At 39.6% G+C, this 14,824-nt stretch overlaps 1 protein-coding gene across 3 annotated transcripts in view; it reads right to left on the bottom strand.

Annotated features, from left to right (window-relative positions):
* The window catches only part of PAFAH1B1 (platelet activating factor acetylhydrolase 1b regulatory subunit 1), a 66,836-nt gene that overhangs the window by 34,924 nt on the left and 17,088 nt on the right, over positions 1-14,824 (bottom strand). For 2 of the 3 annotated variants that reach the window (XM_081346609.1, XM_081346610.1), the window contains exon 2: positions 2,676-2,887. In XM_081346609.1, coding sequence (XP_081202735.1) covers positions 2,676-2,707 — 32 coding nt within the window. In that variant the 5' untranslated portion in view covers positions 2,708-2,887. Of the gene's footprint in view, positions 1-2,675; positions 2,888-12,676; positions 12,696-14,824 lie in introns of those variants that run through there. The other variant, XM_081346611.1, reaches the window with a different exon arrangement.

Raw genomic sequence — 14,824 nt, forward strand, 5'->3', positions numbered from 1 at the left:
GATCAACCTCATCCATGTGCCCAGTTGATGTGCAGTGGATGAGGAAAAGAAAGAGGAGCCTGAATAAATTCATGCTACATGGCTTTAGACCGGGGGTCAAACTCACAACGTCACGTGACATGTCGCGACATATCGCGACTTTTTCCCCATTGCCGGCAATGGGATGGGCACGGATTTGGTGTGACGCATCTGGCCCGCGGGCCATTAGTTTGACACCCCTGCTTTAGACCAGTGTTTTTCAACCGCTGTTCCGCGGCACACTAGTGTGCCGCGAGCTGTTGCCTGGTGTGCCGTGGGAAATTTTTTTTTTTACCTCCCTCCGGAGAAGATGGCCGTGGCCCGCGGCTGAGCTAGACGGGAGGGTGAGTTCTGGCTGGCTGAGCCCTGAGGAGGCTGTTGCCTGTTGCACGGCCTCGGCTGGGCACCGGGAGTTCCCGGTGCCGTAACAACTTGCAGAGGCCACGGGAGATGTTGGTGTGCCGGTCCGGGTCTGCCGGGCCTGACCCGCGGCGGCGGCAACGTTTCTGAGGCCGCCGAAGATGAGTCGGGCGGCGGGGAACCTGGACCTAAAGTGGCCGGGCCGTTCCGAGCGACGGGGCGCCTGGGGCCTGCGGCGGAGTGCCTGGGAACGCCTTCTGAGCCCGTTCGGCATTTTTACCGAACGGGCTGAGCTAGACGGGAGGGTGAGTTCTGGCTGGCTGAGCCCTGAGGAGGCTGTTGCCTGTTGCACGGCCTTGGCTGGGCACCGGGAGAGGGAGGGAAAGAAAGTGGGAGAGAGAAAGGCAGGAAAGAAAGGAAGAAAGATAGAAAGAAAGAAAGAGAAAAGAAAGAAAGAGAAAAGAAAGAAGGAAAGAAAGAAAGAAAGAGAAAGAAAAATAAATGAAGGAGAAAAATGCAGAAAGAAAAATTAAAAAGAAATGCAAGTAGCTTCCAATTTCCACAACAAGTAGAAAGCAAGAAATTGAGAGGGAGGGAAAGAAAGTGGGAGAGAGAAAGGAAGGAAGGAAGATAAAGAAAGAAAAGAGAGGGAGGGAAGAGAGGGAGGGAAGAGAGGGAAGGAAGGAAGGAAGAAAGAAAAGAAGAGAAAAAAGAAAATACAGAAAGATAAATTAAAAAGAAATGCAAGCTTTCCTTTTCCTTCACAGCAAAAACAAACAAAAGCCCCAAAATAAAATAAAAGAGAATAATAATAATAATAATAATAATAATAATAATAATAATAATAATAATAATAATAATAATAATAATAAGTTGGAAGGGACCTTGGAGGTCATCTAGTCCAACCCCTTGAGAACACAGGCCATCCTCAACTTACGACCGTTTGTGTAGCGACCGTGGGGAGGACCAACGGTGCGGAAAACGGTGGAGTGCCTCGTGATTTTTTTCATGAAACAAGTGTGCCTTTGCCCAAAAAAGGTTGGAAAACACTGCTTTAGACTAATGCTTCTGAAGTACAGAAGTGATGTAGCCACAATGTTCTCCATTCTTTATTTTTTTAAAAACAGGCACTCCACCTTTCTACCCATAATCAAGCTCAAGAGAGATGGCTTACAATAAAAGAATCAAGTCTGCAGGTGAGCACGGCACTGACAAATATTAACACAGTAGGCACGCAACACCATTCAGAACAAGAGTTTAGCAAGGTGAAAGACTGCATTACTAAAATGCACACCTACTCAGGAGCCCTGCAATTCTCAGGTTTTCAGAAGAAAATTCTCTAATACTACTTCTAGCATAGAAGATGCCTCACTTAGTCAACATAATTTTCTTCTGTCAATAGGTAATGCAAGACTCAGCTTACAAGGCATGCTGGCTGAGGAATTCTGGGAGCTGAAGTCCACAAGTCATAAAAGGGCCAAGTTTGAAGACCCCTGGCTTTATGCCTTCAAGTAATTTCTTTATTTTGCTCAAGTTTTCCTCCAGTCCTTTTCTGTAATTGAAGTATAGTACACTAACTCAGTTTATTTCTGGGTGAACATGTTCTGTATCCAGCCAATTATGTTCAATAAACCATGGTTAAAAAAGAGCTAAGCATGAATGTGTACTAGGCTATATGCCCATAACTGGGCATCCCCTGGCAAATTATATAAATTCCTTACAGTAATTTGCCAAATGTGTGTTTATCTCACATTTATTATGAACAACCCCAGCAAAGCTTAATATGGTTCAAATTTCCTCAAGCTTCCAGATGGAAGCATTGGGCAGCTTGACATCTTCCAACTTTATGTGCATGAATTCCCAGAATTCTTGAGGTAGAAGCAGCATGATCTTTATTAAGAATTCTGGAAGCTGCAATTTACACATCTAGAGTGAGTCCAGGTTTGAGAAGATTGTCTGAAATGGTATAGGTTCACCTGCTTGAGCAGGGGGCTGGACTAGAAGACCTCCAAGGTCCCTTCCAGGTCTATTCTATTCTAAATTCTAACACTGCTTTAAAACATGCTGCTCCCCCTCTCTTGCCATCCTATGTCTAACCACTTCCCCACATGAAACCAGATATTAGAATTTGGAAGCAGTCTGATGCGCATTGTTCCTTATGAATCGCCACCAACTTTTCTTTAGCAATTGTTGCTTTGTGGTTAGCGGAGATAATTCAACAAGATAAAACGTGACCACTGGCAGCAGCTGATTGAAGACAAAGTCAACATTAACATTTGATGCTCTCTAGTACTCACAGCTCATCTCGTTGCCTCTGTGACAGCACCATTGTGGCTGTGATGTCGGACTAATGCGATCCAGCTGTCTCCTCTGCGTCAAACTCCTTTGAAATTCTGTGATACACTATTCAGTCTGCCACAAAGTGGCTTCAACCCAAAAGACAAGGCGGTGCCACAGGTAAACACTAGCAAATAGGCAGGATGCATTCAACAATGAAGAGTCATTCCATCTAGAAAACAAAAGGAAAAACAATAGTATTTCATAGAATGTGTCAGTAACATACAGTTTTTCCATTAAAAGGATGTTCGCAGCATAAAATATGCAGAAATTTTAAGAGCTACGTATGATTTTAGGTTAAAGAACACCATCCCTCAAAAAGACTTTCCCCAAATTTCCACAAGCCGGTAATTTTTAATGTGCCTGAAGAAAAATATTATTTTATACAAAGAATAATTGCATTGGCTTTATTTAATTATTTTCTTGTACTCTTACTTAAATTTAAATATAAATTAAATTAAACTTTGTTCTGCCTTCCCCATATTTTACAAGCAGCCCTAATGCCTTAAAAGCCGCCCTGAGTCTTCGGAGAAGGGCGGGATATAAATGGAATTAAAATAAAAAAATAAAAAAAAATAAAAAATTAGCCACACAAATTAGAAAACATCAATGTTTGTCATTTGTTAGATCAGTAGTTTGTCCCATTAAACCCATATTATGCAGAATAGATCTAATCTTCTCCTTTAATCATCTTCCCTTTTTTCAAAATATTTAAAGAAAAATTTAAAAACAATGGTATCACTGACACCGCAATATATAAAATGATATGCTACAGTTATCCAATCAAAGATTACTGAACTAGGATCATTAAATATTCTGCAAAAAATATTCTAGTACATTCAGCATGCAAAGTCATCAATTGGAGAATAGCAGATAATAAAAAGGTTTGACAAATCACATTCAAAAATACTGAAATATTTCATTAATTTATATTCAAGAACATTATGAACTTGAGAAACCCAGTTCTGTAATTTCTTTAAAATGACTATGAAAAAAAAACTGGGAGATGATCTATTATGCTTAAAAATGCATTTATTTATGAAAATACATATGAACAATTCAGGAGAATCTTTCATATGTATTTTCATAAATAAATGAAAATGAAAAGTTTTTGATCAGTGTGTGGGCTACCTGCTCTAACGTATGCTGGTGAAACATGGACACTAAGCCCACAATCGATACAAAACATATGAGCAGCGCAAATGGAAAAATACATACTCGGCCTCACAAGACAAGATAGAAAGACCTGCCCATGGATTAGAGAACAAACAAAACTATACAATATCATGAAGAGAGTAAAAGAATTGAAATGGAAATGGGCTGGTCACATAGTAAGACGAACTGATGGCAGGTGGACTAAGGCAGTCATAGAATGGGTCCCCCTTGATAAAACCGTCCATGAAAGAGACCTAAAACCAGATGGAGTGACAACATCAACAAATATTGCGGGCCCAATTGGCAAAAGGAAGCTCAGGACCGTCTTGGTTGGAAACATGCGGAACGTGTAAATAGACGATGGCTAGGATGATGATGATTACAATTTACACTAAATAAACCTTTGCCAAAACCTTTTAACTTTCATTATGCTGTACTTTAGTGTTTTCTACTATTACATTTATGGATCCAGTAGGAATAATATAAAAACAAGATTCCAAATTGTAATCTGGTCTAGAGGTCCCAACCTTTTGGGCACCAGGAACCGGTTCTATTGGAGAAAGGTTTTTCCACTGACTGGAGAGTGCGTGGTTTTGTGTGCTGCCTGCATCCCACGGATGGGACTTTGTTTGTGCGGACCAGTTGCTGGCATGCCATGGACCCGGGGGGGGGGGGGGGGCTGGGGACCCCTGATGTGGTCAATCTACTCAAGTCCTTCAATTAACACACCTGGCTCTTTCATACGGACACTGTTTCACAGGAGAATTTTATTATCTACCATTTTGATTGGCAACAGACTTTACCATAACCAACCATACATTTCATACTTCAGTCAATCCTAGATCTCAGTCACTTTTCTTAGTGGCTCAGAGGTAATATTCATAATGTTTAGTACAGGGTAATATTCAAGCAAGAAGAATGCAAGAAGCAAGAAAGTATTTTCTTTAAAAAATCTCCATTTAAGTATTCAAGTCAAAAGAAAATGATGTTTACTGAATTTTTAACCCAAGATGGAGCTTCTGTAAGATTAAATAGGTTCTTACAATGTTTAAATGATGCCTTTGAAAGTCTAAGCATTAAAAACAAGCAGAAAACTACAAAAACACCCACAAAAAGTAAACACCTAATATATTTATCTAGGTTTTTTTTCCCATTCCAGCATAAAATGGATAGGGCTATAAGCAATTCTGTCTAACGCTGCATACCTACACAGTTTGGTTTCAAGAAAGAACAACAGTCCCTGGGAGAAATATAGTATAAAGAAATGCCAGTTCAAGCAACCTTTGCAATGTCTGCCTTCCCTTTTCATGCCAGGATACTTCAGTAACTTTAGAAAAGCTATCAAATAAGAAACCCAAATGCAAGGTTAGGACAATATCGTTTACACATGTAGAGTAATTCTTATTTAAATGTTATTAAACTAGTGGAATATATCTGATTATAGTATGACAGGTAGACTTTGTCTAAGCTACTACACTTTTCCTGGGATGTTTGCAATTCAACCTCTTAAAAATTTTACTATATCTCTCAAAGCATTTCAGAGATTTCTAAAATCATAGGGTGGGTGCAACAGCAGAAGAGGCCCTCTTCTTGGGTCCCACCAGATGACTCTCTCTAATGCAGGGCTTTTCAACCAGTGGTACGCATACTACCTGTGGTACTCTGCCACATGGCAGGTGGTATGCAACTGCTAGCCAAGTGTAGCAGGGAAGGGGAATAAGCCGAAGCGACCCAAGCCTGAGGGAGAGGCAGCTGGAGAACTGTCTGGGTTTGGCAGAAGCCCCAGGAGCCGGCAGGGCTCCAGATGACTGGCACTTCCGGAAGTAACACAGAGCTGGAGGTGACCTGAAGAAAAAGGGGGGTGGGGGGAGGAGAGGCTATAAAAATAGGTGGTTTGGAGGGGAAAGGGGGAAAAAAGGCAACAGGGAAAGAGAAGGGGAGGTCAGCCAGCAGGGAGGAAACAGGGACAGAGAAGAAGCAGCAGCAACTGTTGCTGGAAGAAAAGGTCCCCTAGTTCGTTTTCTCCAGCCAGGAGAATGCAATCAGTGCTGATGAGATGAAAAGCCGGCATGTCTGAAAGGAGGTGGGTTTATTTAGTTCTGGATCAGCTGGCAGCTTGATTGGGCTACCATAAGGATTTTTGTACAGTTTTTACAGCGTTTTGTAATTCAGAGGCTCCACTGTGTGCTTTGGTTATTGGAATATTTTAGTCTGTATTTTAGTCTAGCAATGAGTCCAAAGTGTTGACTTCCGTAGGTTTAATCCCTTTAAACAAATGTAATTAGTTTTATCCCCTTATCTTGAGGCCGTCTGTGGCTTTTAGAAAGTTTTCTTTGAAGGTAAACCGGCTTAATTTTAAAGCTAGAGCTTTTTGCAATTGCAGGAGCTTTTCAGTCTCAGATTGCAACTGAGGCAGCTTAAAGGAAAAAAAAGTTTATGCCTTTATTTTGTGAGCCTTTCTTGCTTTGCACTTGATTCCTGTGTCTTTAAGGGTACAGGGAAGGGATCTGAGGGGTGGTGGTGTTGCATTCTTACTACACTGTGGAAAGAGAGCTAAGAAGGGCTGACCAGCTAGCTCAGGGATCTACAAACTTAGCAACTTTAAGACCTGTGGACTTCAACTCCCAGAATTCCTCATCCAGCCATGATGGCTGAGGAATTCTGGGAGTTGAAGTCCAGAAGTCTTAAAAGTGCCAAGTTTGAAGACCCCTGAGCTAGCTGGTAGTGGTACATATTAATAAACATGGATAAATTCATCATATTTGTCAGTGCAAAGGGAAGGTGAATCAGCAAAGGAACAGCCACCAAAGAAATTAAAACTGGTACTTTTTTTCCTTTTTTTTCTACAGTTTTAACATTTTATTAGATTATAGAATAAAATACAAAAATACAAAAGCAAATAGTAGGACACTGTGGGGAGGAAAAAAGTGAAAAAGGTGAGGGGGAGAAGGGAAAAAGAACAGACTTCCTCTGTTGCAGTAGATGGAAGCATTAACATTGAACCTCAACATTTTACTTTTCCATCGTATTATAAAACTAGCCATTTCTATAACAACAAATGAATCTAATCAGTAAAACCCAAAATTCCACCCACCCCCCTTTTTTTTAGTCATCAAGTTTTTGACACCTTACTAAGCACTGGTGGTACTTGAATATTGTCATGTCCTAAAAGTAGTACAATCTGTGAAAAGGTTGAAAAGCCTAAAACATATAGGGAACGGTTGCTGGAATTGGGTATGTGTAGTTTAATGAAGAGAAGGGTGAGGGGTGACATGATAGCAGTGTTCCAATATCTCAGGGGCTGCCCCAAAGAAGAGGGAGTCAAGCTATTCTCCAAAGCACCTGAAAGCAGGACAAGAAGCAATGGATGGAAACTAGTCAAGGAGAGAAGCAACCTAGAACTGAGGAGAAACTTCCTCACAGTTAGAACAATTAACCAGTGGAACAACCAGCCTCCAGAAGTGGTGAATGCTCCAACACTGGAAGTTTTTAAGAAGAGACTGGACAGCCGTTTGTCTGAAATGGTATAGGGTTTCCTGCCTGAGCAGGGGGTTGGACTAGATGACCTCCAAGGTCCCTTCCAACTTATTATTATTATTCCCTGCTCCAAACAAGTCTCTTCTGGTAGACCCAAAGGGATGGTAGAGGTTACTAGCAAGAGCAGGGTGGGGGTGGGGGGGTTTCCCCCTCAAATTTGTAATTCAAAGTTGGGGGGGGGAAGAAGAATGAAACCTATTTGAAGATTATAATACAAAGTATAGGATTCCATACCAAATCTGAAGACAAAACTAAGCACCTGCCTAGAATAAATTTTGTGCCTAATATTAAGTCACACTGTTTCTTTCTTAGGCATTTGGCAGTAATTTGAACCTTCAGAGAAGTGGAGAACAGTTAGTATTTGGGGAAGTAAACCTATTTTATGACCTCTGAAATTCCTAATTAATTTCTTAGTACACAATTTTCCTTCTGTGATAATGAGCTCTTGGAATTACATACACATCATCTCTAAACATTTCAATGTAGACAACAAAAATGGAAAATAAAGGAAAAAATATATAAAATATAGCTCAAGGTACCCCAATTAAAAAAAATATCCATGGTTATTCCAAGCTTTCTTCATTAAAGACGAATTATTTTACTCAGGACACCTGGGAGCTATGTTGTTAGTGCTAAAATTTTAAGAATGTATTAATAGTTTTTCAAAACTTGTGCCTAATTAAATGCATATTGTAAATTAGTAAAAGTTTAAACAGTTCTTTCCTGAGTGCCTACCCCATACCGTAGAATAATCCTGTAATATTTCACATGGCTGTATAGACTACTGCAATGCTCTGTACATGGGGCTGCCCTTGAGGACCACTCGGAGGCTTCAGCTGGTGCAGAATGCAGCCGCGCGAGTTGTGATGGGGGTCTCCCGGTACTCCCATGTAACACCTCTACTCCGCGAGCTGCATTGGCTTCCAGTTGCCATCCGGGTGAGATTCAAGGTGCTGGTGATTACCTATAAAGCCCTAAATGGCAAGGGTCCGGACTACTTACGGGATCACCTGTGCGCTCCCACAGAGAGGGCCTCCTCAGGGTGCCGTCAACCAGAGTGTCGGCTTGCGGCCCCCAGGGGAAGAGCATTCGCTGTGGGCACGCCAGCCCTTTGGAATCAATTACCGGTTGACCTCCGGATGGCTCCCGACCTTCGCTCTTTCTGCCGGGATCTGAAAACCTGTTTATTTGAACAGGCTGGCCTGTTTTAAGGGTTTGGGGTATTTTTAATTATTTATTGTTAGGGCTTAATTAATTTAATTTCATTTTAACTTTTGTATGTAAAGCTTTTACTGCCCTGTACACCGCCCTGAGTCCTTCGGGAGAAGGGCGGTATACAAATTCAATTATAAATAAATAAATAAAATAATTCTGAGCAATGGAATGCTCATCAAAAGAATAAAAATATATTTAACAAAAAGTACAAGCATTACTTAATTTTCAGCAAATCATGTTGCGTACATTTAACATTTCAGAAGTTTCAATTAATCCAACTGCCTCTATGCTGCTATACTACAAATGGTATGACATGGCCATCTCCCAATATCGTTGAACTTCAAATTCTCAATATATTCAGCAATGACTAAAATATCTTGGATTTCTGGAAACTGCCATTCAATTATATCTGGAGGACCTTGACTTCATATCCTTATGTTATTGTTGAATAACCAGAATTTTCTGAGAGCTGTTCATCAACATACGGGGTGATTTGCAGAGATTAAATTTAATCAACATTTATTTCCCTCCAAAATTTCTAAACATATACACCTGACCTTGATTTTGAAGCCTTAAGGGAATTTTATATATGCTTACAGCATTCCACTGAATGTTCTAACAAGAAAAAGATGTAATGTATTATGTTTGTTTATATATACTAGTGTATAAATATCCTAATGTTAATTAGCCTAAGCCTTCCTCTTGTATAATTATCAAGCCTGTTTAATTGTATGATTCTTTTTCTGTTCAAGAAATCCTAATCAGTGTAACCTCTTCATCTGTAGTTACCATTGGAAAGCTTTAATAAAATAAAATAATCTTTAATACAAAGATGTCAAATAACTTTAAAAACTTTTAACTCCCATGTATAAGAAATATTCTAAAATTCTCAACCATCAATAATTACCATATACTCTTATGGCTCTCATGATTAATTAAAATGCTCAGCTACAGCCTTAATTCTCAATCTGCTTCCTATGACAGGAAATCAATTTATTACCCAGTAAAAATATTTATGTACTTTTTCAAAAAGCAAAATGTATAGTTCACCCAAACCTAAAACACAATGTAAGATCAATTTACCAGATCTTGATGCAACAAACTTCTCAAGCACTTGACTTAAGTTTCTGCTGTGATTTACACCTTTGCATAATTATACTATTGCATAACTCAGTTTATTTGCATGAGAGGATCATTATGCAGCTGATATCATCACAGGAAAAATGTAAGGAGTCACTTAAGTAAATAAACTCCAATCCCTACTTCATCCAAATGAAAGCATCTATGGATGGCTGCCCCCAATTTATGTCTCAGCGCTTCTTAGTAAAGGGGACTTACTATCTTTCTGGGTACTGGGTCCCCCTTGTTAAGGCATTCTTCCACAAGGAAAATATTCTCAACGTTTATCTGGAATTTGTCTTCCTGTAATATTTCTGTGTCCTACCCACTGAAATGCTACAGGATAGTTCTTGAACTTTTCCATTCAGTTACCTGAAGTATGCTATCATATGGATTTCTCCATCCTCGACATGAAAAAAATCCATGCTCCTTCCTCATAATCACACTGATGCCCTATATATTCTTTTAACAACAATTCGAAATCTCCTTTAGAATCTTCTCAGGTACTGATATCAAACTGACTGGTCCCCTGTGGGCTCTGTGAGCTTAAGTGTTATTTTTTGTGCAGACGTTTCATTACCAAACAAGGTAACATCATCAGTCCTCATCCCCATATCCCATTTTTTTGCTCTTTAAAGGTAGTCCTCTTCCAATTATCTGGCCCTTAACATATTCTACAGAGTTCTCAATGATAATGCACGCATTCCTTCAATGCCCAGGATGCTATTCATCTGACCCTGAACGTTTAACCTCATTCAAAATAAATGGCTATTCTGTGTTTCTACTGATAACAATATTTAATCCTGCCCTTTCATCCTGCTCTTTACAACAGCTGCATTTCAAGAGTCATCCCACCAGACCTCAAGTATATTGACTGCATTGTATTTGCCTTCTTGCGCCAAGAGTTCAGCTCACCTTATTTTCTCACACGGAGGATACGCCCATGTCAGCAGCAAAGGCCATGAATTTACGAGCCTGTGTTCTTTTGGATTTTTCACTGACTAGTTTAATAGGCTCCATTTCAGCAACATTTTTACTTCTTTTAATGGTGTGCGAGCCTTTTGAGATCTTCCCTTTAGGGCAGGGATTACTGACACCGGACCGTGGACCGACACCGGTCCGTGGCATGCCAGAAAGTGGGCATTGCAAACAAGCACAGCCCCCATCGGCGGGACGCAGGCAGCACACGAAACTGGTCTGTGGAAAAACATCTATCCACAGAACTTGTCCCTGGTGCCCAAAAGGTTGGGGGCCTCTGCTTTAGGGTTTTGATCTGCAATCTCAGCAGGATTCAGCCCTCCTCAAGCTACTTTGGCAAAAATACATTTTTATTAGTTCTTATATGGTGCAACCCACCTTATGTCATGAGCCCATCCTCCTGGTAAAAGGACCCTAAAAACCAATTCTTCCAAGGTGTTTTTTTTTAAAGATTTACAGGGAGTCCTTGATTTACAACAGTTCATTTAGTAATCGTTCAAAGTTATAACAGCACTGAAAAAAGCGACTTGTGACCATTTTTCACACTTGTGACTCCTGCAGCATCCCCATGGTCATGCAATTTACAGACTCTTGACAACTGGTTCACGTTTATGACGGTTGCAGTGTCCCAGGATCACGTGATCCCCTTTTGTGATCTTCTGACAAACGAAGTCAATAGGGAAGCCAGATTCGCTTAACAACCATGTTACTAATTTAAGAATCACAGTGATTCACTTAACAAATGTGACGAGAAAAGTCGAAAAATGGGACAAAGCTCACTTAACAAGTTTCTCACTTAACAACGTAAATTCTGGGGTCAATTGTGGTCATAAGTCGAGGACTACCTGTAGTTTTTTTCCCCCCTTCCCATTTCCAGTCCTATTCCATGGAGTTTAAAGACAGATTAAACTATCTCACGAAGGCCCCAGCCCCAACTTTTTATGTTTGGATACAAAGATAGCTGGTCTTTGCAATAGATTCACATGGGCCAGCCAAATTGGTTGTCAGGGAGCTTAATATATCTCTCAGAAATTAATCTGTTACATCCCAGATCCATGATCCTGGCAAACATATTTTACAAAGTGAATGGATCTGGTTGGTATGCTTATTTCAGTTCCTCATTCTACTGGTTTGCCCTCCTTTCCTTCAATTTCTTTTTTTGTATAGTATACAGTTATTCTTTCTATTCATGCTTGTGAATGCATGTTATATTTTTATCCCACCCTAAAGTCTTAAAAGGAATGATAATGTTGAATGATCAACATTAATTGATAAAAACCCAATTTGAAATTAGTTGTTAAGTATTTTGCAATATTCTCTAATGCATGTTCTGCCAATCACCGTAGCATTTGATCAGCAAAGAAAGCTTTTAAAAATCTAAACACATCCCTCTTTACTACAAAAAGGTTGTCTGATCAAATTTATTTTTTAAATAAAAATATGTTTAAATGCCACTCATTGTAACTCCAGTAATATTCTATTTCATGTTGAATAATTAAAAAAAAGATCAAAAGCCTTGTGGGAAGTCAGCCCCACCCCAGAGAAGGAAATATTGAAAAGGCAGAATATTATATTTCCTCAAAGGATCTTAAAAAGGCAGAAAAGCATGCTCAGGTTTTTTTAATAGCCCCAAGTCTCCCCTCCCCAGGCAGAAACCAGCTCTGTAGAAATGCAGATATTATAAACCTTTCAGAAAGACTGGCACCAGGAAGCTTGGAGCTGATGGAATTAGAAAGACAAAGATCCCTAGAACTAACAACCCCTCACCCAAAAAAAATCCAACACAGGACATAGCCATCAGCCACAGCCCCAGGGAAGCAGGTTATGACCATTAGGACATAATACGATTAACCCACCACCATCAGAATACCACAAAAAGCACACCGAACCTCAGGTCAAAGTTCATGCCACAGGAACAACTCCAAACACAAAAGCCCAAGAAGGTATAAAAACCCACCACTCCCTGCTCCATGTGGTCAGCTTTCCCAGAGTCTCATTTCTGTCTGGCTGTGCTCTTCAATAAACTACAACCTTCTTTCTAAAGCAGTCTCCATTTTGTTTATTCCCAGCTTGGACGCGACCCTGATGAAGATTTTTATTTCAACAGCCTCCTACAATGATTTTATCAAAAAAGAAGCAAATTAAATTTGACAAATCTAAGCATGTAATGTTAATAACAACCTTGTTCTAATAAGCCATGCCTCATTTTCTTTAAAGCTAGGCAATTACTAGTTTTAGTAGTGGTGAGTCACTTATGAGATGGACAAGCTATTTGATAAATACATACATATTAACTCTTGAATGATTTAAAAGTTATTTTATACTTCATTCTCCTCTTCTGATTTTTTATTAGCAGGCAAGAAAGTAAAACAGAGATACTGGTGCAATAAGTCCTAACATTGTACAGACTTGAAAGTTTCTTTCTTTCTTTATTTATTTTATTGGATTTGTATACCGCCCTATTCCCGTAGGACTCAGGGCGGTTTACAGGGCAGTTGGAACCATGAAATACAAAAAATTAAAATCAAAATCAATTAGAACAATTAAATTAAATTCAAGCCCCAAAAGTAAATCTAAAACCCAATTAAAAAGTTGTTTTTAAGTTTACTATATGCCTTATAGTGTAATCCTTGCAAGCAGTCAAATCTCCCAAGACCTAACTTAAGATTTCAATAACATTTCTTCAAGCCTTTGTGGGCCTCCTGTGACGATATTGCAGCCCCCCCCCCGGGGTCTGTGGACTACAGGTTGAAAACCACTGTTATAGGGCATATCCCTATAACTAAGTAGCAACAATTCCCTGTATGCAGTCATAAATATTTAGTATTTGTTTGGAAGGCATTTTATAAAGATTGCAGGTTCCATGTCAAAGTGTTTTCTTAAAATATTCCATGCAATATAACACCACTTCCAAGTTTAGCCTTTATTTATATCATGACATTAACAAATCTCTACAGATACGCCCTGTTGTAGTATAGACTCTTCCATCAAAATTACAAGCATTTACTGGTTTGTTTTCCCCACTGACTAGGTACTTTTTGATTGCTGTATCATGTGCATATTCTTTAAATTGGCAGGAAATAGTTTGAAAATCCATAATGCAGCAACCTTCCTGAAGCTAAGTTCTTGGAGCCTGTCAGTGAATGTTACTATTTTTACATAAATCCCAGACTGCATTACATGTAACTCCTCAACTTACAACAAAATGTTAGGCAAGTTATGATGGCGTTGAAAACTGTGACTTATGACCCATCCTCACAATTAAGACCCCCACAGCATCCTCAGGGTCATGTGATCAAAATTCAGGTAGTTGACAACTGGCTCAACAACAGCTGCAGCATCCAGCTGCGGGGGGGGGGGGGCTTGACTGGGATACTGAGCACAATAGCATTTAAAGCAATAAAACCTAAGGTCATAAATGCAGAAAAATAGTTTTTTTTTAAAAAGATCAAGTGAACAAATAAAAATGATTAAAAATACACTATAAGAGCTGCCTCCATACTTTCATATACCTTACTATAGCATTATTCTATCAAAATGCAAATTTAAAACATGAGTGTTTGGGACAATTGTTACAATGAAACTTTTTTCTATGTAGATGCTCAGAATTGTGCTGCAGACAGTTAATAGTTTTTAAAACTCAGTAATTACGTATAAATGCTACAGATGTATGTTAATAAAAGAATGGGCTGCACCAGATGAAACTAATTTTTTTAAAAAAAGAAAAACTACTGTAGGATGTAAATTTGTCAATTGCAGCTCATGTTCTGATCTTGGATTCTCAGCTTTTTTTAAAAAACAGCTGTGTTTACTCACATGAATATAACAGCTGAAAAGTCCTTCTTCACTCACCCCTACCATCCGTTTTCTACAACATGCTTAAAAGAGCACAATTTCTGCCTCCAAAAGAGGCACATGGAGGGGGTGTCATTTTGGGGGGAGTGTCTTTTCCACTCACCTCGCAGTGGCGGCAAGGCCTCTGCAGTCAAGAACTGAGCTAGGGATTCAATCCGTAGCTCGGTTCTCGGCTGCAGAGGCCTTCTAGAAAGACCTGACTGCAAAATGCAGGCCGGAGCTTCATTCTCAGCTGCAGAATGAAGCTGCT

The sequence above is a fragment of the Vipera berus genome (assembly GCF_964194415.1).
Source record: "Vipera berus genome assembly, chromosome: 1".
Lineage (NCBI taxonomy): Eukaryota > Metazoa > Chordata > Lepidosauria > Squamata > Viperidae > Vipera > Vipera berus.